This window comes from Ranitomeya variabilis, chromosome 3 (assembly GCF_051348905.1).
Source record: "Ranitomeya variabilis isolate aRanVar5 chromosome 3, aRanVar5.hap1, whole genome shotgun sequence".
In the NCBI taxonomy this organism is placed as follows: domain Eukaryota; kingdom Metazoa; phylum Chordata; class Amphibia; order Anura; family Dendrobatidae; genus Ranitomeya; species Ranitomeya variabilis.
Genome location: NC_135234.1, coordinates 448,233,710 through 448,254,910, shown reverse-complemented (window position 1 = coordinate 448,254,910; position 21,201 = coordinate 448,233,710). Strand labels below are relative to the sequence as shown.

General features: G+C 50.7%; 1 protein-coding gene across 1 annotated transcript; it reads right to left on the bottom strand.

The window, feature by feature from the left end:
- Positions 1-4,010: 4,010 nt before the first annotated feature.
- C1QBP (complement C1q binding protein) lies at positions 4,011-16,318 on the bottom strand. The gene is made up of 5 exons (XM_077296498.1): positions 16,065-16,318; positions 14,763-14,850; positions 13,402-13,497; positions 12,786-12,911; positions 4,011-4,954 (listed from the first exon to the last, which is right to left on the bottom strand). Exons 1-5 carry the CDS (start codon positions 16,301-16,303, stop codon positions 4,808-4,810), a joined length of 696 nt encoding a protein of 231 aa, XP_077152613.1. The 5' UTR covers positions 16,304-16,318; the 3' UTR covers positions 4,011-4,807.
- Between the last annotated feature and the right edge of the window lie 4,883 nt (positions 16,319-21,201).

Below are 21,201 nucleotides of genomic sequence, written 5' to 3'. Positions count from 1 at the left end.
AACTCTGGGAGCGGTGGCGAGACCGAAGGGCAAGGCCACAAATTGGAAGTGTTCCCCGCAAAAGGGAAGGAACTGCTGATGCGGAGGGAAGATAGGTATGTGCAGGTAGGCATCCTTGATGTCTATGGATGCCAGGAATTCTCCCTTTTCCATAGACGCGACCACAGAACGGAGGGATTCCATCCTGAAGTGTCGGATTTTTATTAATCTGTTTAGTAGCTTCAGGTCTAGGATCGGACGTAGTGATCCATCCTTCTTTGGGACCACGAACAGATTCGAATAGAAACCCTTGAATCTTTGTTCTAGGGGGACCGGAATGATGACTCCGTCCTTTTGTAGTGCCCGTATTGCCTGGAGAAACGCTGTGGCCTTTGACCTTTGAGGGCAAGACTGGAAGAAGCGTGTAGGGGGGGGGGGGGAGGAAAATTCTATTTTGTATCCGATGGACACCAGTTCTCTGACCCACTCGTCGGAAACGACTGAGAGCCAGGCTGGACGGAACAAGAGTAGACGTCCGCCTACTTTGTTGGAGTCCACCGGATGATGCAAGGAGTCATTGGGCGGAGGATCCATGGGATGCGGATCCCTTAGACCCGGGAGGTTTAGGCCTGGGTCTCCAGTTACGATTAGGTTTGTAAGAGACCTGGGCGCCTCGGCCACCGCGCGAACCTCGTCCTGATGCGGGGGTAGAGGATGTAGAAGACCAGTTGGTATTGGACCGAAAAGGCCGAAATGGAGGTTGCTGCTGGTACCGAAAGGACCGGGTAGGCTTTTGCTGGGGGAGAAATTTACTTTTCCCTCCGGTAGCATCCGAGATCATTTGGTCCAATTTTTCTCCAAATAACCGACCGGCCTGGTAAGGCAGGGCTGTTAGAGAACGTTTAGAAGCAGAGTCTGCTCGCCAATCCCTGAGCCACAGGGCTCTCCTGATGGAAATTGCATTGGCGGCTGCCTGTGCAGCGCAATTGGCTGCGTCCATAGAGTCGTTGACTATGAAGTCTCCGGCCTGCGCTATCTGGTTAACCAGTATGCTGGCTTCTGGAGGTAAATCAGTGGTGTTAGAAAAAAGAGTCTCGGTCCAAGAGACCATAGCCTTAGCCACCCAAGAGGCGGCGAAGGATGGGAAGAGAAACGCGCCTGTGGCCTCGAAGGCGGAACGAGCCAGATAATCAATCTGGCAATCGGAGGGATTCTTAACGGAGGAACCGTCCGAAAGAGACAGGATGGTCTTGGACGCGAGGTGTGACACAGGAGGGTCCACCGAGGGAGACTGCAGCCAGTCTTTGACTAATTCCCGAGAAAAAGGGTATTTGGCCTCGATGGACTTTTGTCCTATGAAGCGTTTATCTGGGCGATCCCTATGTTTTTGTACAATCTCCTTAAAGTGAGGGTGAATGACAAAAACCTTTTTGACACGTTTAGATTTCTTGAAAGACACCACATGTTCAGGTTCCGATGCGGAGTCCTCAGTCACCTTCAGGGTCTGGTTTACCGCCTCAATGAGAGAGTCGAGAGACTCTTGGGAGGAGGGGGGGTCCTGAACGTAGGAAATGTCGGACTCATATTCAGAGTCATCCGAGTTTGGGGAAGGGGACCTGGAAGCAGAGCTTGCAGGTACTGAAGGGACCGCTAGCTCATGGTCAGGGGATGAAACGTGAACACGTTTTCTGGAGCCCCGGGTAGAAAGTGACCGGGTACGCCCCCTGCTGGTAGAAGAATCCATACCGTCGTCTGAATCCTCCACGGTCCGACCTGGAGGGGGGCCCCGGAGGGAGTTAATTGCCCTGGTTAGGGAAGCCACAGATCGTGACAGAGAGGTTGCCCACTCAGGGGGGCTAGGCTCTACCAGGTCGACGGCTGCGGCATCGGCGACGGTACCGGCGTCGGCAAGGGGCGGCTGCACAGAGGGCGAGACGCAATCTGCACACAAGGGGCTAGTGTGGGCTCGGGGCAGGGCCGCATTGCAAGTGGCACATACAGTGAAAAACACTGTGTGCTTCTTGTTACCCTTTTTTGTCTCCTTGGATTGAGACATAGTGCCTTAGGGACAGAGCGGGCAGTATACGCAGGGAAAGGGTTAAGCTTTCTTGAAACAGCTTACCCACGGTCCTGTCTGTGTCCCCAGAGAGAGATATGGCGGTTCTTTGTCCAGGAGTTCTCCTTGGAGCGCTGAGAAGCGTGGACTCCGTGCAGGGAGAGAGGAAATATGGCCCCCGAGATTTGGAGGGCGCCTCTCGTCCCAGACGAGAAGCGCCGATGTAGGGGGCGGAGCTACGGCCGAGGGAGGAGATGTTTCCCACTGCGGCCTACTCCGGCTGAAGAAGCCGGGGACTAAATTTTTTGGGGCCTGCCGACGATGTGCGGCGACGGCGCGCCGCCGAGCACCACCGACCCCCGGTCGGCGGTGCCTCTCCCTGGGGACCCGGACCGCATCGCTGCCGCTAAGGTGGAGCAGGGGAGAGTCCCCTGAAGGTACTTACAGCCGCCATTGTCCCGGTTTTCACAGGTCTGCAGGCGCTTCTGTGAGAATGCGAACTCAATCCATGTACCCTGGATGGGAATGGAGAGGCCCCTGATGCATCACGCTGCTGTAGCAGAGGGGGGCTGCGGCACAACATCCCCTCCGGACTGCATTCTTCTCCAGATTACATTGCTGTAATGCAGGGTCCTGGAGGGGGTTGGGGGAAATCGGGACCAAAATAGGAACCGTTGCGCTGGCGCAAACTTTTCGTGCGCCATACGTCGCAGGAGAGGGACGGGGAGGTATACTCGCCGTGCTCGCCTGTTGTTGGTTCGGGGGAGAGCGGACCCTATGAAAAAAAGGACCCGTCGCCCCCTTCACTCCGTTAAATAAAAAATTAAAAATTTACATAAAATTAAAAAATCAAAAATTAAAATAAAGTTGGGGTCTGGGAAAAAAGACCCAAGTGCCTCCTAAGACACTAAGCAAGAACTGGTTGAAATTGTATCCAGTGAAGGGGTGTATACTGCAGAGGAGGAGTTAATCTTTCTGTCTACTTAGTGTCCTCCTAGTGGCAGCAGCATAACACCCATGGTCCTGTGCCCCCCAATGAGGCGTAGGAGAAAGTAGCCTTACTGGGATCATCGACCCGTACTATGACTTGCTTTAGAAGCTCAAACTACTCCGTTCCAGACCCTCAGAAGAAGGACGGTAGCTTCCCCCCAACACAGATAGCCGTAACGGACTCTGCAGGTACATGCCTCCACCATATGCCTTCCAGGAAACCTGTACTCTTGCAGAACCTTCCAACACAGACCATGTGACCAAACCACAATCTCATAACGTATGAGACACACCCATTGATGGGAGGTGTGTGGTTAGCCAGACTCGCCCAGCTCTCCGACTAACCCTGCAAGCCCAGCCCCTTATTCACTAAGCAAGGTTTGTGGAACTACATGTCCCAGAGAAACATTCCAGGCTTACAGCACAGAGGACTTAAAGGATTTGTAAGTTTTGGCTTATTGATATGGTTCACCAAATAGCATCTCAAAAGCGTTTGGGCCTGTTACAAGGAAATGAAAGTAGTGGCTCACAAATCTACAAAATTAGGAAAAAAAGAAACGAGAAAAAAAAAAAAAAACACACACAACTTGATAGACTAACAGGTATTTCCTATGACCATAACACAGAAAATTCAACTGCAAATTTGAGATCTTCAGTGTACCGGTCACGAAAATGCCTGAAAACGCTGCATGTCTACCCAAACAGACAATTGTGGACTAAAGATTCCGTAAAATACTATGCCATCTATTTAATACAAAACATATATTTGTATAATTTAGAATATTAATTTATACCCATTATGTGCAAAGATACAGGACTGGATAGTTCTGACAGCCATTTAATGTGCTTTCCGTTCTTCACCTACATTTAATATTAACACACTGACTGGTATTAGCAAGTGGGAAATGGTATCCATTTTACCGAATGCAGAGTGCCCATGAGCAGTCCTTTTCTAAATGAAGATAGAAAATATCAGACAGCACAATATGGTAATGTATTTTTAATGGCATTTGTAGAAAACAAGAAGCTGAAAGGAGGCTGCACCGACAATCCTTAGTGTGAACTCCACGTTCTCTAGTAAATGTCTTTAATATGTTCAGTTTAGGAGATATGGGGAGTAATGGTCGTGATCTTATCTTCTCGGATTCAGGAATTTAAAGTGTTCACGTCCCAGCTCAATTGTTCACATGTATATAGGTCTATAGTCCGGAGCTCATTTCCAAAATTAAATAACTAACAAATAAAGAAGTCTAAAGAGCACCCGCTTCTCTCAGATGAATGGACATGTAGCCATAGTTAAAGGTAACCCGTCACGTACAAGCAGTCCAATCTGTAGACAGCATGGAATAGAGAATCTGAGCAGAATGATCTAAAGGATTGTTAGAAAAGATTCAGTGTAACTTGTGTTTTATTCATTGAAATCTGTAGTGTTTGTATACATAGGAGTCCAGTGGGCGGTCCTACTGGGTGAGTGACAAGCAGTCATACAGGGAAGACAATCACCGACTAAGACCGCCCACTGGACTCATGCATAAAAACAGAGGATTTGAATGAATAGAATGTAAGATATACTGACAATATCAATGCGATCAGCAACTCCTGCTCTATAACATCCTGACTGCAGGCCAGATACCAGATATTGAACATGACAGATTCCCATTAAGAAGCAAAGTCCCTGATCACATCCACATAAACACAAAGTGCCATTATTATGTGGATGGCACAGAAGTTATAGAATATGCAGGTTGTAATAAAAAGGGAGATAAGCCTATCCTACTATATTTAACATTTAACAAAGCCATTGAGATTTTCCAGGAAGCGGATATATTCCTGATGTTCCAAAGCGGTGCTGAGTTCTATCAGCTCATCAGCAAACGTGTTGTCTATCCCACGATCAGACAAGAAATCCATCAGATGATCATACAAAGCCTGGAAAGAAATATAGAAAAAGATATTAACGATAGATTCATTTTCAGCACAACACCAAATGTATAGTTCTATACTTTTTATTTATTAACCCATTCACAATTTGGGGGTTAATTATTTCTACATTTTGATAGATCAGGCATTTCTGAACGCAGAGATACCAAACGTGTATTTAGAATTTTTGGGGGATTTTTTTTTTTTTTTTTATTTTGAATGGGGCAAAAGGGGGGTGATTTGAACTTATAATTTAAAAACTTTTTCTACTTTTTACTATCTTCAATAGTCTCTATAGGAGACTGGAAGCTACAATACTCAGAATGCCTGTGCTACACATAGCAGAGCTTCAGCCCATGTTAATAGCCACGGGTGGTTCGTGATTCCACCTGCGGATGTTAGGGGTACATGACAGCTGATAAATATGCGGGCTCCGGCGACCTATGACGCATACATGACCTATGGTGCAGCGGTGAAGTAGGGGGTCACAGGAGGGGGGCGATGTGAGACTGCGGGCTCTGGGATCTTATAAAATGTCAGCACCAGTGAGCGCAGTCCCCATTCCCATTGATTTCCCTGCGGTGGGCTCTGGGGAAAATGGCCGCCGGAGGCGGCACATGCACAAATTGAGATCTTGGGAGACAAGATATACACATAGCTCAGCAACTGAACCAATGCCATACATGAAGGGGGGCAACTGCGTTATACAGCCATCACATTGAAGTGCTGGCCCTGACTGCAGCAGTTCTGCCATTTTTTTTTAACCTTCAGTAAGCTTTGCGTATAGAATGTGCATAAAGGGAGCATCACTCCCAAAACTGAAATTGAACTATTTAGACTTTCATTTAGGGGACTTAGCCCCATTAAAAGTAATATTGCAACTGTTCACTTTAGTAAATGTATTGTGTAGAAAACGTTTTTTGTTTTTTTATACATATGTAAATGAAGGTTCTTTGGTGCACCTTTGGCATGGTCAAGTGCTTGGTGCACTTCTCCGCCCCATCAATTACCATCTTCTGCCCCTCCTCCTTGAATAATTGAGAGTGCGTGTTTTAGACTAGATCTAAATCCCCAACCATATATACTGACATGTATGAGCCGAACGCATGCAGCGAGTGCAGGGGCACACTTCTCATCCCCCTCTCCTGTGTTTAGAAAACAGCTGCTGCCCACAGGAGAGGGAGGCGAGAGAGTGCAAACACATCGACACTGTTTGTGGGTGCGTGTCTTCAACCCTCGTGTCCTATGTGTAGTGGCTGCTCACTACACAGGACCAAACTCTGACATTGTGCATGTTCAGGGCACTATCAATCATAAACAGGGGAAACGCAGAGGATGTAAACTGAAGACTCGGAAAAGTGCACAGAGCACTCAGCCACACCAAGGGTGCACCAAAGACCCCTCATTTACATATGTAATAAAACAAATTGTATACGAGAAATTTACTAAAATGTACAGTGCTGGTATGATTTCTCCTACGTATCATTGGGGGACACAGGACGAATGGGTGTTATGCTGCTGCCACTAGGAGGACACTAAGTTAAACACACACAAAAGATTAACTCCTCCCCTGCAGTATACACCCACGGGCTGGACAATCCAGAGCCAGTTCTTACTTAGTGTCTCAGGAGGCACTTGGGTCCTCTGGACCCCACCAATTTTTGGATTTAACGGAGAGAAGGGAGCGACAGGCAAATTTTCAGCTCTGATCTCTCCCGCACCAACAACGGGCAAGTACATGGAGCGTTCCTCCTGTATCCTTTCCCGCGACGATGGATGCCAGCCCTGGCTCACGTTTCAGTGTGGCGACGGTTCCTTAGCGTTCCGATCTCCCTCCCTCCCTCTCAGGCGACCACGGGGACTAATCATCCACCTAAGTTTCCTGGAGCCAGGGCACAGCCGGACAGATTGACATGGCGTCCGTGCAGCCGCCCACTGCATCACCACTGAATATAGCGGATGACGCACGGCGGCAGAAGCTCTCCACCCTCTCCCTACCAAGGTGAAGGTGGATGGAGCATCGGTTCCATCGCACAGGGTAAGTGCGGGGACCGACGAGCTGACAGGAGGGGGCCCCTTACTCTCTTACTAATGCGGCTCTGCAGCCGCGGGGCAGCGTTGTACTTCTGAGGGGGCACGGCGGGCAATCCGGCGCTCCGTTGGCGCATTGGCAACCCGGCCCGGGCCGGACTCTAGCGCCCGCCTACATGCACGCCAATGCCCGCCCATGACACGCCCCCTCCCTGGGCGCTTCTCGTTCCCGAGAAGCGCCCTTCTCACATCTCGGCGGCCATCTTGGACCGGGAAGTACGCTGGTGGCTCTGCAGCTCCGCAGCGCACAGGACTTCAGGATCTACCTGCCAGGCCACCGCAGGACTTTGGTGAGACGCACTCAGTAGGATTGTCTCCCCCCCTGCCAGTACGCTCTCTTAATCACAAATATGTCACAGTCTAAGCAAAAACGGACTGGAAAGACCCACTCCGTTATTTTTGCTGTGTGCACCTCCTGCAAGGTATCTCTGCCCCGAGGTCACACTGCTCCGCTGTGCACCGCCTGCGAAATGTCTGCGGCACAGGATACTCCGGCCTCTGTCCCGGAATGTAGCGAGCCTAGTACCCCCGCATGGGCGTCCTCCCTTGCTCGATCTGTGGCATCCTTGGAAAGGACGATACAGTCCCTCCGTGAGCCGTCCCTTACCCAGGGCTCTTCCACGGATGATGTAACGCGGTCTAAGAACCCCTCTCGGCCTAGAGGTCGTACCGCTTCCAGAAGCCCTCACTCATCTAAAAAGAGGTCCAGGGTAATATCTCCGGTCCGTGATCAGCCCTCCGGCTCAGAGAGCGATGTCTCTCGCCACTCATCCCCGACTCATAGCAGGGAATCCTTCCTGGACGACGCATCCAACGCGTCCTGTTCCCCAGAGTATCATCACGATCAAGAGACCCTAGATTCTCTCATAGACTCTGCAAGTCAGACGCTACAGTTAGAGGAGGAAACCCCGTCCAAGGCGGCTCATCCCGTGTCATTCGGGCGAACCACAAAGGCTCATAAATTTTTTCCTACGCACCCTCAATTCAAGGACATTGTCGATCTCCATAGAGTCCGTCCGGATAAACGTTTCTCAGGTCAGAAGGCTATGCAATTGAAGTATCCGTTTGCTCAGGACCTAGCTAAGGAGTGGTCTCAGTCACCCTCCGTGGACCCGCCAGTGTCTCGGCTAGCCACCAAGGCGGTTCTATCTTCCTCCGAGGGTGCGTCCATCAAGCATCCCACTGATAGACAAATTGAACAGATGGCTCGTTCGGCTTTTGAAGCCTCCTCGGCTTCTCTCTTTCCTTCTTTTGCCGTCACGTGGGTTGCAAAGGCCATGACCCATTGGGCCGAGTCTTTAACCTCTACAGCACTACGTGCCGACTTACCCCCCGAAATTTCACACCTGACCACTCAGATTGCCAGAGCGGGGGACTTCGTAGTTTCCGCATCCTTAGACGCGGCCAACTGTGCCTCACAGGCAGCGGCCAATGCTGTCACGATCCGCAGATCCCTTTGGCTCAGGGACTGGAAGGCGGACTCGGGCTCCAAAAAATCCCTCACGTCTCTTCCATACCAGGGCGAACGCCTTTTTGGGGACAAACTAGACAAAATAATCGCAGACTCCACAGGAGGAAAGAGCAAATTCCTTCCCCAGCAACGAACTTTTCGGCCCTTTCGCAACCAACAGGGCCGAGGCCGATATTTCCGTTTTAGCTCCAATTGGTCCAATCCCTCCTCCGCGCCACCCGGCGTCGGGAGAGGTCAGCGCAAGGACAGAGCCTCCCAGCCGTCTTACAAACCTTCTCCCTCCTGGAGAGGCAGACCCAGACAACAGGGATCCCGAGGGCCCAAACCTAACAGGTCTCCACCTCAATGACTTTTGGCAAATGCCGAAGGACACCGACAGAGTTGGCGGCCGCCTACTCTTTTTTTCGGGACGCGTGGCTCTCGGTAGTTCCCGACCGATGGGTCCGCGACCTAGTGTCCTTCGGTTACAAGATAGAGTTTGTCTCTCGTCCCCCATCTCGTTTCTTCCAGTCCCCTCCTCCCAGAGCAAGGGTCCGTCAGTATTTCCAGGCCATAAAGTCGCTATGGGAAGACGGGGTCATCATCCCGGTACCTCAGAACGAGAGGTACCAAGGTTTCTATTCCAATCTTTTCATCGTACCAAAGAAGGACGGATCAGTACGCCCAATATTAGACCTCAAGCTTCTCAACAAGTACGTTCGCGTACGTCAATTCCGCATGGAGTCCCTCCGCTCGGTAATTGCCTCTCTGGAAGAGGGCGAGTTCCTTGCATCTCTAGATGTTCAAGACGCTTACCTGCACATTCCCATCCTACCGTCTCATCAGCGCTTCCTCCGCTTCGCGGTCCAGGGGCACCATTTTCAGTTTGTCGCCCTACCCTTCGGGCTGGCCACCGCTCCTCGGGTGTTTACCAAGGTCATGGCAGCTGCCGTGGCCATTCTCCATGCTCGAGGCATAGTGGTGTTGCCCTACTTGGACGACATTCTCATAAAGGGCTCCTCTTTTCGATCCTGCTCAGAAGCAGTAGACGTCACCATAAATACCTTTTTGCGCCTGGGTTGGAAAATCAACTTCAAAAAATCTTCCCTGGTCCCGGCTCAAACCATATCCTACCTGGGAATGATCCTAGACTCCTCTCAGGGTCTAGTACTCCTACCTCCGGAAAAGGTTTCCACTCTACAGAGAGAAGTCCGAAAGCTTATCCAACCTCGCCCTCACTCCCTACGCTTCTCCATGAGGGTACTCGGCAGGATGGTGGCGGCGATGGAGGCAGTGCCTTTTGCTGTTTTTCACCTCCGTCCCCTACAGCACGCCCTTCTAGCAGTATGGGACAGGAATCCCGCCTCGCTCGACCGCCGTCTCCTGCTCTCTCGCCCAATCAGGCAGTCTCTCAGGTGGTGGACCAAGAGGTCCTCCCTGACTCGGGGGAAGTCTTTCCTTCCGGTGCACTGGCTGGTTGTCACGACGGACGCCAGTCTCTTCGGATGGGGTGCAGTGTTCCAACGCCACTCGACTCAGGGTCGCTGGTCCCTGCAGGAATCCCAGCTGCCCATCAACATCTTAGAGATTCGGGCAATCAGACTGGCTCTCCGCCAGTTTCATCCGTTCCTTTCCGGCCGCGCGGTCAGAGTCCAGTCCGACAACGCCACTGCGGTAGCCTATATCAACCGCCAAGGGGGCACTCGCAGCAAAGCGGCCATGGCCGAGGTAACGCTCATTCTCCGCTGGGCCGAGACCAACCACTCCATACTCTCAGCAGTTTACATCCCAGGCGTGGAAAACTGGGAAGCGGACTTTCTCAGTCGCCACAGTCTCGATCCCGGAGAGTGGTCTCTCCATCCCGCAGTCTTTCACCAGATATGTTCTCGATGGGGGACTCCGGACGTGGATCTAATGGCATCTCGCCTCAATTGCCAGGTTCCCGTTTTCGTGGCCAGGTCTCACGACCCCTCAGCCCTTGGAGCCGACGCTCTCGTCCTCTCATGGCAGGGTTTCAGACTCCCATACATCTTTCCTCCAATTCCCCTTCTGGCGAAGGTGATCAGGAAGATCAAGGCAGAACGGATTCCAGTAATTCTCATCGCTCCGGACTGGCCACGCAGGACATGGTACGCCGAGATGGTACAATTGGTCTCAGACGTACCTTGGAGGCTGCCGAGCCGCGCAGACCTCCTGTCTCAAGGGCCCATTTACCACCCGAACTCAGAGGCCCTGTGTTTAACGGCGTTGCCGTTGAGTCCTGGGTACTGAGGCAGAAGGGGCTGCCCCAGACGGTTATATCTACCATGCTCCGCGCACGCAAGCCTTCTTCCATGCGCATCTACCACCGCGCCTGGAAGGCATACTTCGCCTGGTGCAGGGATCGGAGACGTTCTCCCCTCCGTTTTTCTATTCCTCACATTTTGGAATTCCTTCAATCAGGCGTAGACTTGGGCCTTGCCCTTAGCTCTCTTAAGGGCCAAATTTCTGCTCTCTCGGTTCTTTTCCAGAGAAGGATTGCAAACAGACTGCAAGTCAAAACCTTCATCCAGGGAGTTTCTCATATGGTTCCGCCTTACAAAATGCCCTTGGAACCATGGGACCTGAATCTGGTCCTCTGTGCTCTTCAAGAGCCCCCCTTTGAGCCCTTGCATGAGGTGTCCTTGCTGTTCTTGTCGTGGAAGGTCGCCTTCCTCGTGGCTGTCACGTCTATTAGACGTGTCTCTGAGCTGGCAGCTCTGTCGTGCCAACCGCCTTTCCTCGTTTTCCACCAGGACAAGGTAGTTCTGCGGACATGTCCGACTTTTCTTCCGAAGGTCGTTTCCTCTTTCCATCTTAATGAAGAAATTGTCCTTCCCTCACTGTGCCCTGCTCCTTCCCACCGCACGGAAAGGGCTCTCCACACTTTGGACTTAGTGAGGGGTCTCAAACGTTACGTCTCCAGAACGGCGTCTCTCCGTAGGTCAGACGCCTTGTTCGTTCTTCCGGAGGGGCCACGGAAGGGTCTGCCCGCTTCCAAGGCCTCCATTGCCAAGTGGATTCGTTCCGCCATCCAAGAGTCCTACCGTGTCAAGGGTCACGCCGCACCTCCGGGGATCAAGGCTCATTCTACCCGGTCAGTCGGCGCGTCCTGGGCCATCCGGCACCAGGCATCGGCTGCACAGGTCTGCAAGGCTGCTACATGGTCCAGCTTGCATACATTCACGAAGCACTACCATGTGCACTCTCAGGCTTCGGCAGACGCGTCCGTCGGTAGGCGAATCCTACAAGCGGCAGTGTCTCATCTGTAGCTCGTAGGCACGCACAGCATTTATAACTTCTTGTTACCCTCCCAGGGACTGCTTTGGGACGTCCCATTCGTCCTGTGTCCCCCAATGATACGTAGGAGAAAAGGAGATTTTTGTGTACTCACCGTAAAATCTTTTTCTCCGAGTCAATCATTGGGGGACACAGCACCCTCCCTGTTAGCCTAGTTGGCTCGGTTATTCTCTTCAGTCCGTGTTTTGACTATAACATGTTTACTGTTTTTAACTGGTTTACTCCTACTGCTTTGTTACCGAACTGGCTCTGGATTGTCCAGCCCGTGGGTGTATACTGCAGGGGAGGAGTTAATCTTTTGTGTGTGTTTAACTTAGTGTCCTCCTAGTGGCAGCAGCATAACACCCATTCGTCCTGTGTCCCCCAATGATTGACTCGGAGAAAAAGATTTTACGGTGAGTACACAAAAATCTCCTTTTTTATTGCGCCCAAGTCTCCTAAATCAAGGTCTAAATGGTGCAATTTCACTTTTGGGGTGGTGTGGAGGACTCCCAATAAAGGGTATTTCTGCATACACAAATTATCACCTTTCCACTGGATAGGTGATAACTATTTACACACGTGGGTCCCACCAGTGGCGCCCCCATACTTTGCCAGCATAAAGAATATTTATAATTCTACCCTGGCTTCAAGAGAGTGTTCAGGAGTAGTCAAATGGTGAGGCGAGTCACTTAGGTGTTGTAGAGCTCCATTTTAGTCTATGAATCTGGTGAAGATAATTGAGCACCTTTGTTCCTTATTATCAGAACATTCAATGGTAATTTAACAGAAAATTGACAGTTTTGTCGTAGAGTGACTCTATGCAACGTTGGTACCAAACAGCCCCAACTGCAGCACTGTAGTGTCTAAAGGAGTAATACATGTAATAAATGGTATTATTTTGCATGAAGTGCAATTATGTAAATTTGGACACTTGCGCATACTTTTGTGATTCAAGTTATATATAAAAAAATTATTCTTTTAAAATAATGCAGTACCAACCCAGTCTAGAGAATCAGTGGTCAGTGTATAGCTGTTCTCTTTCCAGTCTGTATCTCCAGTGGGCTGGAAACTAACTTCTCGGATAGTGAAGATGTCACTTTCTTCCTCTTCCTCACCATGTCCAACCTTTATAAAGGCATGTCAAGAAAAGAAATAACGTAAATTTAAAGAGCCAAAAACAAAAATTTGCCCTAGCAATACATTAAAAGGCGAATTTGAATAGTCCAAAAACAGTGAACCTCAAGAAATATTACATTCAGTTATTATTAATAGCTGCTTTCTCGGCAAATGTTTCAACCCTTGAACTTTTCTTTTACCTGATTATAGCATCAAATTGTGATTGTATTACTTGTTTATCTCTCCAATTACAAATTGGGAAGAGATTTTTTTTCTGCGATCTAATTACATTTCAAGTTTGACATAATAAAATAGAACACCCTGAGCATATTAATTCATCATGTATTAACCCTATACAGCTGCAGGTAGACCGATTCTCCACTGTCAATTCTATAGAGCAGAGGTTGTGAATCAGGCATATCTATTTGGTAAGCTGATACTCGGGCCTAACAGATCCCCATCAAGAAGCAACCTTAAATATTAAGAAACACAACACTACCTCATCTGTAGGATAGTGACAGTCCAACACCAGGGTCTGGTTGCTTTCTAGTTTTGTGACTTCTACAACAAAGTTAGGAGTGGAAACAAGATCAGGCTGTAGGAGGGAAAAAAAAGGGTTACATTAATAAACAGGTAAAATATATAAATCTATCTCTCGCTCTATCATCTTCCTATTCCGAAGACCTCAATATGTAAAAACAGGATTCATGTCATGGCTATTTTCCGCTTTCGTTATTTTAACATTCTTTCTTACAAGCGCCATAACTTTTTTTTTTTTTATACCTTCAACATAGTCATATGAGAGCTGGTTTTTAGGCTGCACTTTGAATGACTCCATTCATTGTATCATGATTTACTGGAAAGCGGGAAAAAAAAAAAAAAAATATATATATATATATATATATATATATATATATATATATATATATATATATATATATATATCTATCTATCTATCTATCTATCTTGTGTCGCTATTTTCCCAGGACATATGATGCTTAATTACTTCTCTTAATTCATGTTTCTGCAGTGTTTGGGGCAGACAAAAAACACAAAATCTAAACTCCAGAATTAGTTTCTCATTTACCAATTTACCAAGAGGGTTAATTAATTTTAGAATTTGATCAGTTTTACAGTCCAATACAACATGTATTTTTTTATTTCTTTATTTTATAAAATGAGAAAAAGTGGGGTGAATTAAACTTTTATATCTTTTTCCCACTGTATCTATTAGTCCCTTTAGGAGACTTGAAACTGATCACTTGTACTGTACACAGAAATATGGTATTGCAGCATACAACAAAAATCCACATCAGAATCTGACACTAAGATGAGCATTTTAATATCAGCAGGAAAATAAAAAAAATGTAAATAAGATTATACAAGTGTTCTGACTTTGGATTTTTGGAGTTAGTACACCAGCCTCATTAGGACTAAGATTTATTTATCAATGTATCCAGGTTGCATTATCAAACCTGGTGACAGATCTGCCATAGGGTTAACTCACAAATTTTGCGACTCCCCCATTCATCTGAGCCAAACCCAAGCACATGAAGAGAAACCTTTCAAATGCACACATTTCTGCAACAAGATTTGCAGTGTCAGAATTAACCTTTAAATATCATTTCAGCTCACATCTCCAGACGGTAGTTTTTGTAGGACTTCATTGTCATGTTTAGGACAATGTGCCCCTGCTACTATTACTTACAGGAGAGTCCAAGTCTGCAGCCAGAAGACAAACACTGGTGCTAAAGGCTCTATAATTACTGCTAATTAACCCTAGGTCTGTGAGCGGATAATCCCAGGTGTTTGATCTCTATATAAGCCAGACAGTATCGCCAAGAGGCCTGCATATTGTACCTCTTCATCGCCTCCCTTCTGTCCTTCTTGTGGTTCCTCATCATAAGACGGTGGAATGCTGTTATTTGTGTTGAATGTGACCGTGACCCTTGGAAACAAAAAGGGAATTTCTATTAATACCTCAAATTAATTACGGTCCCCCCCCCCCCCCCCCAAAAAAAAAAAAAGACCCTATTCAGCCTAAAATGTATTCTAAAATAAACCCATGGTCAAATATCAGAAGCAGCTACACTTTGAACAATCATATCATGGCACCTGATCATCTGCCAGTAAGAGTTAATTATACGTATCTTTAAGTGGCCTGAACCACAATTCAGTCACCATTACTGAAGTTTCTTTAAAGAAGTCACTCCTGGGGCACAATATACAGTGCTGAGTACTTGCTCTTTCATAAGCATAAAAAAGTGCTGATGTAGTGTTGATGTAATGACAAAACCAAGATTATTGGGACAATATCTACAAGGAGTTTGTATGTTCTCCCTTGGTTTGCGTGGTTTTCCTCCGGGTTCTCGGGTTTCCTCCATACTGATAGGGAATCTAGATTGTGAGCTCCATCAGGGACAGCGATGATAAAGCGCTGTGGAATATGATGGTGCTATATAAGAATGCCTAATAAATAAGGGTGGAGAGTCACAGCTCTGCCCCTAGTGTTAGCATCACTAATAGCACTCTTGCATCATGACCTTCACCCAAGGTCAGTCACCCCACACTAAAGTTCAGTTTGGTGGGTCCAAGTGATGAAGCCATATAATACATCCTAAAATTCCGCTATATTACTGTGTTTAACATTGATCTCTATAAATGGGACCATTCACTGAAGCCCCTATAATAAGTCCGTATTCATTACTCTGCAGCAAGCACTACTGAATATCCTATCACCGCTGTGAGATCGCGGCCCTAGTACAGACGTTACACCACTATCAGGAGAAGCGACTATGCCCAATTCTCCAGCTTTTCTGAATGCCACAGCTACCTAGTTATGTGCCAACACTGGGGACGCATGCCTAGGAAAATATGGCTGCAAGGAATCCAGGTGACAACCCTATGGCAACTGAACTGGTGGCCAATAGCTTGCAAATTTGGGAAAAAAGTTGGATACACAAAATATCTTTTTGATCAAATTAAAGAACAGCAAAGATAAGAGGCATCCAACACCGCCAATGTGAAGGAAACATGCATTTTAGGGACAGTCACGTTACCCTCACACATGTGCTTCTCTGTGGTACAACCTGAAAAATATCAGACTCTCTAAACCAATAACATTACTGTACCATGAAGAAACGACGCAGATCGCTCACTCACTTCTCTCCAGAGACTTTCTTGGTCAGTTTCGCTTCTGTGCCGTTCACTTCTAATTCCCACCCGCCAGACATCTTGGGAAGATTTTTGTGTTTCTGGATTTTCTTCTCTTCTTTGATTTCATCATTCAGAAACTCGGAAAATGCTTTGTCCCCTGTAAGGAAAGTGTACAGTGACCCCATGTGCTCAGACACAATGATGAAGAGTGCGATTACCCGGTAGCCCTCCTTCCCACACATCATATATCCAGCCCATCGTTTTATAATGCGTAGTACGTATCCACGCCTGCGCCCGCCGGCACCATCCGAACACACACACGCCTGCGCCCGCCGGCACCATCCGAACACACACACGCCTGCGCCCGCCGGCACCATCCGAACACACACGCGCCTGCGCCCGCCGGCACCATCCGAACACACACGCGCCTGCGCCCGCCGGCACCATCCGAACACACACAAGCCTGCGCCCGCCGACACCATCCGAACACACACAAGCCTGCGCCCGCCGACACCATCCGAACACACACAAGCCTGCGCCCGCCGACACCATCCGAACACACACACGCCTGCGCCCGCCGGCACCATCCGAACACACGCGCGCACACACACACACACACGCCTGCGCCCGCCGGCACCATCCAAACACACACACACGCCTGCGCCCGCCGGCACCATCCAAACACACACAGTTTCGCTTCTGTGCCGTTCACTTCTAATTCCCACCCGCCAGACATCTTGGGAAGATTTTTGTGTTTCTGGATTTTCTTCTCTTCTTTGATTTCATCATTCAGAAACTCGGAAAATGCTTTGTCCCCTGTAAGGAAAGTGTACAGTGACCCCATGTGCTCAGACACAATGATGAAGAGTGCGATTACCCGGTAGCCCTCCTTCCCACACATCATATATCCAGCCCATCGTTTTATAATGCGTAGTACGTATCCACGCCTGCGCCCGCCGGCACCATCCAAACACACACACACGCCTGCGCCCGCCGGCAACATCCAAACACACACACGCCTGCGCCCGCCGGCACCATCCACACACACACACGCCTGCGCCCGCCGGCACCATCCACACACACACACGCCTGCGCCCACCGGCACCATCCACACACACACGCCTGCTCCCACCGGCACCATCCGAACACACACACGCCTGCGCCCACCGGCACCATCCACACACACGCCTGCGCCCACCGGCACCATCCACACACACGCCTGCGCCCACCGGCACCATCCACACACACGCCTGCGCCCACCGGCACCATCCACACACACGCCTGCGCCCACCGGCACCATCCGAACACACACGCCTGCGCCCACCGGCACCATCCGAACACACACACACGCCTGCGCCCGCCGGCACCATCCGATCACACACACGCCTGCGCCCGCCGGCACCATCCGAACACACGCACACACACACGCCTGCGCCCGCCGGCACCATCCGAACACACGCACACACACGCCTGCGCCCGCCGGCACCATCCGAACACACACACGCCTGCGCCCGCCGGCACCATCCGAACACACACACGCCTGCGCCCGCCGGCACCATCCGAACACACACACGCACACACACACACACACACGCCTGCGCCCGCCGACACCATCCGAACACACACACGCCTGCGCCCGCCGGCACCATCCGAACACACACACGCCTGCGCCCGCCGGCACCATCCGAACACACACACGCCTGCCGGCACCATCCGATCACACACACGCCTGCGCCCGCCGGCACCATCCGAACACACACACGCCTGCCGGCACCATCCGAACACACACACGCCTGCCGGCACCATCCGAACACACACACGCCTGCCGGCACCATCCGAACACACACACGCCTGCGCCCGCCGGCACCATCCGAACACACACACGCCTGCGCCCGCCGGCACCATCCACACACACACACACGCCTGCACCATACACACACACGCCTGCACCATCCACACACACACACGCCTGCACCCGCCGGCACCATCCACACACACGCCTGCGCCCAGCGGCACCATCCACACACACGCCTGCGCCCACCGGCACCATCCGAACACACACGCCTGCGCCCGCCGGCACCATCCAAACACACACACGCCTGCGCCCGCCGGCACCATCCAAACACACACACGCCTGCGCCCGCCGGCACCATCCACACACACACGCCTGCACCATCCACACACACACGCCTGCACCCGCCGGCACCATCCACACACACGCCTGCGCCCACCGGCACCATCCACACACACGCCTGCGCCCACCGGCACCATCCACACACACGCCTGCGCCCACCGGCACCATCCACACACACGCCTGCGCCCACCGGCACCATCCACACACACGCCTGCGCCCACCGGCACCATCCACACACACGCCTGCGCCCACCGGCACCATCCACACACACGCCTGCGCCCACCGGCACCATCCACACACACGCCTGCGCCCACCGGCACCATCCACACACACGCCTGCGCCCACCGGCACCATCCACACACACGCCTGCGCCCACCGGCACCATCCACACACACGCCTGCGCCCACCGGCACCATCCACACACACGCCTGCGCCCACCGGCACCATCCACACACACGCCTGCGCCCACCGGCACCCTTCATCCATAACCCAGTTGGTGTCCACCAGGAGAAGGGCGGGTGATCCCTGCATGGACTCACCGTCAGTGTGAAGGCCGCCGCACCCGCACGACACAGCAGGGAAGCCCCGGTACGGGTTCAGGAAGGTTGGCCGGAGAGTACTGCTGGCCCCGCCGTGAAGCCATAACGATCGTGTGAGGGCTCGGGCAGGACCCTGACTGCTGAGCAGTGGCAGCGGCCGAGCGACCACCACTCTGGCGGCGGCTGTGATCAGGGAGCGGGACAGAGAGGAGAACATGACTACGACCCACGTGTGTGAGAGGAGGACACAGTGACACCCTGACCTTTCACCTCCGCAGGAGGAAGCTTGTCACCGGAAACGACAAAGAGCGCCTTAGCCAATGGGAAAGAGTGAGGCCCAGCTGCAATCATGTGACTAGCGGGGAGTGGGCGGGGCCAGTGGGTCAGGGATGAGGAGTAGCAGCAGAGAAGGCGGGGTCAGCTCCCAGCATGTGCTCTGGCAGGAGGACTGATCGTTCTGCCATGCCGAGATTCTGTCACCGGCCGGAGAGGGCGCTGCAGGGATATACCACTGACACTAGTACAGAAGGAACCGCTGTCATTTATAGGAGAAATCTCATCTTCCTCCATTTCATTAAGAGACACTTAAACTTTTGCGCGTTTTACTGGCACCACCCTTACTACCTGGCCCCATGTCCAGCTACTGATTCAGGTGGTGCAGGAACTCTCTACCTCTGCAGAGCATCGTGTGCCATAGCTCCAGTCCCTGCAACACAATGCCGACTGAGCGCTGCTGGAATCAGGATGCAGGGTCTGAGTAAGCTCTGCCACTGGGGAGCAGCTCTCTTCCCAGGATAGCTCACATTGGCATGTCCCTTCTCTCTATGCCTAGACCCAGGAAGCCTCACTCTCATCCTCCTATTGTTTTCCATTCCACTTGCTCCACCTGTAAAAAGAAGGTTCCCTCTGGTTAGACCTCGTCCCTCTGTCCAAACTGCACCCCATCTAATATACCACTCCAGGAGCCCACCACTGCTCGTGACGAGAGTGCACCTCTGAGTGGGCTGCATCTCTTACCCAGTCAGTAGCCGACGATACCAAGGTATCCCAGTCCTTGGTTTCAGTCTTAGAATGACTGCCCAGCCCTGCCTCTGCTATGAGACCCCCAATCGCTCTCCTCAGTGTTGTGAACCCTACAGCCCCCCAATCCCAAAAGGTTACACCTCTTCTCTGATGGTTCAGCTCCGCTGGAGTCAGAACCTCAGCCTAAAGCCGGGATCACACATACGCGAGATACGGCCGAGTCTCGCAGGTGAAAACCCAACTCTGGTGCCGGCACTCCGGAGCGGAACGTGCAGCTCCATGTGCGGCTGCACGCTCCGGAGTGCTGGCGCCAGAGCTGTTTTTCCACCTGTGAGACTCGGACGTTTCTCGCGTATGTGTGATCCCGGCCTTAGGCAGGTTCTTATAAAGGCTCCAAACAGATCTCTAAACTATGGGACATGGTAAATAGTCTAATTGTAGCTGTCAATCAGATCCTTAACATAGAGGTTCCAAAAACATCTTCCTCTGAGCAGACTGTATCATTCAGAAAGACAAAGTGTCCTCCCAGAACCTTCGCCAACCACAAACTTGCACACCCTCGCAGAAATCTTAAACACCTTGATCTACACTCACTCTCTGAATCCCTTCTCCCTCTTACAGAAATAAGTTCCCTACACAATGCGGATTCCGCCGCTGCTCTATATAACACCACAATAGCTGCAGCTTTGAAATCTGTTGCCCCTCTCACACATACCAAAGCTCACAAAATCAACTGACAGTCCTGGCACACCAGCCTCACCAAAGAACTGAGGCGAGCTTCCAGGGCTGCTGAGCGGAGATGGAAAAGATCCCACTCCAACGAGCACTTCATCACATTCAAACAGTCCCTCACTACTTTCAAGGCCTCACTCACTACAGCTAAACAAACCTACTTCTCATCTCTCATATCTTCCCTGTCTCACAACCCTAAACAGTTATTCAACAACTTCAATTCTCTCCTCCGTCCCCCAGCACCTCCTCCCTTCCCACTCATCTCAGCTGAAGACTTTGCCTCATTATTCAAGCAGAAGATTGATAACATCAGAGACAGTTTTGGTTGACAACCCCCAGAGCCCTTCCTCCCAAATTCCCAGCCCTCCACCTCCAAAACCAACTTCTCCACCATTACTGAAGATCGACTCTCCACTCTACTCTCAAGATCGCATCTCACCACCTGTGCACTTGATCTGATCCCATCCCACTTCATCCCAAACCTCGCCAGTCTTCATCTCCACCCTAACCCATCTCTTCAACCTATCACTAACAATTGGTATTTTCTCCTCAAGCTTTAAACATGCCTCAATCACACCTATCCTCAAAAAGCCCTCTCTTGACCCAAGCGACACTACTCTGTCCTCCTCCTCCTGAACCTGTCCTCTGCCTTTGACAAGTGGACCATTCCCTATTACTACAGACCCTCTCATCCCTTGGCATCACAGACTTGGCC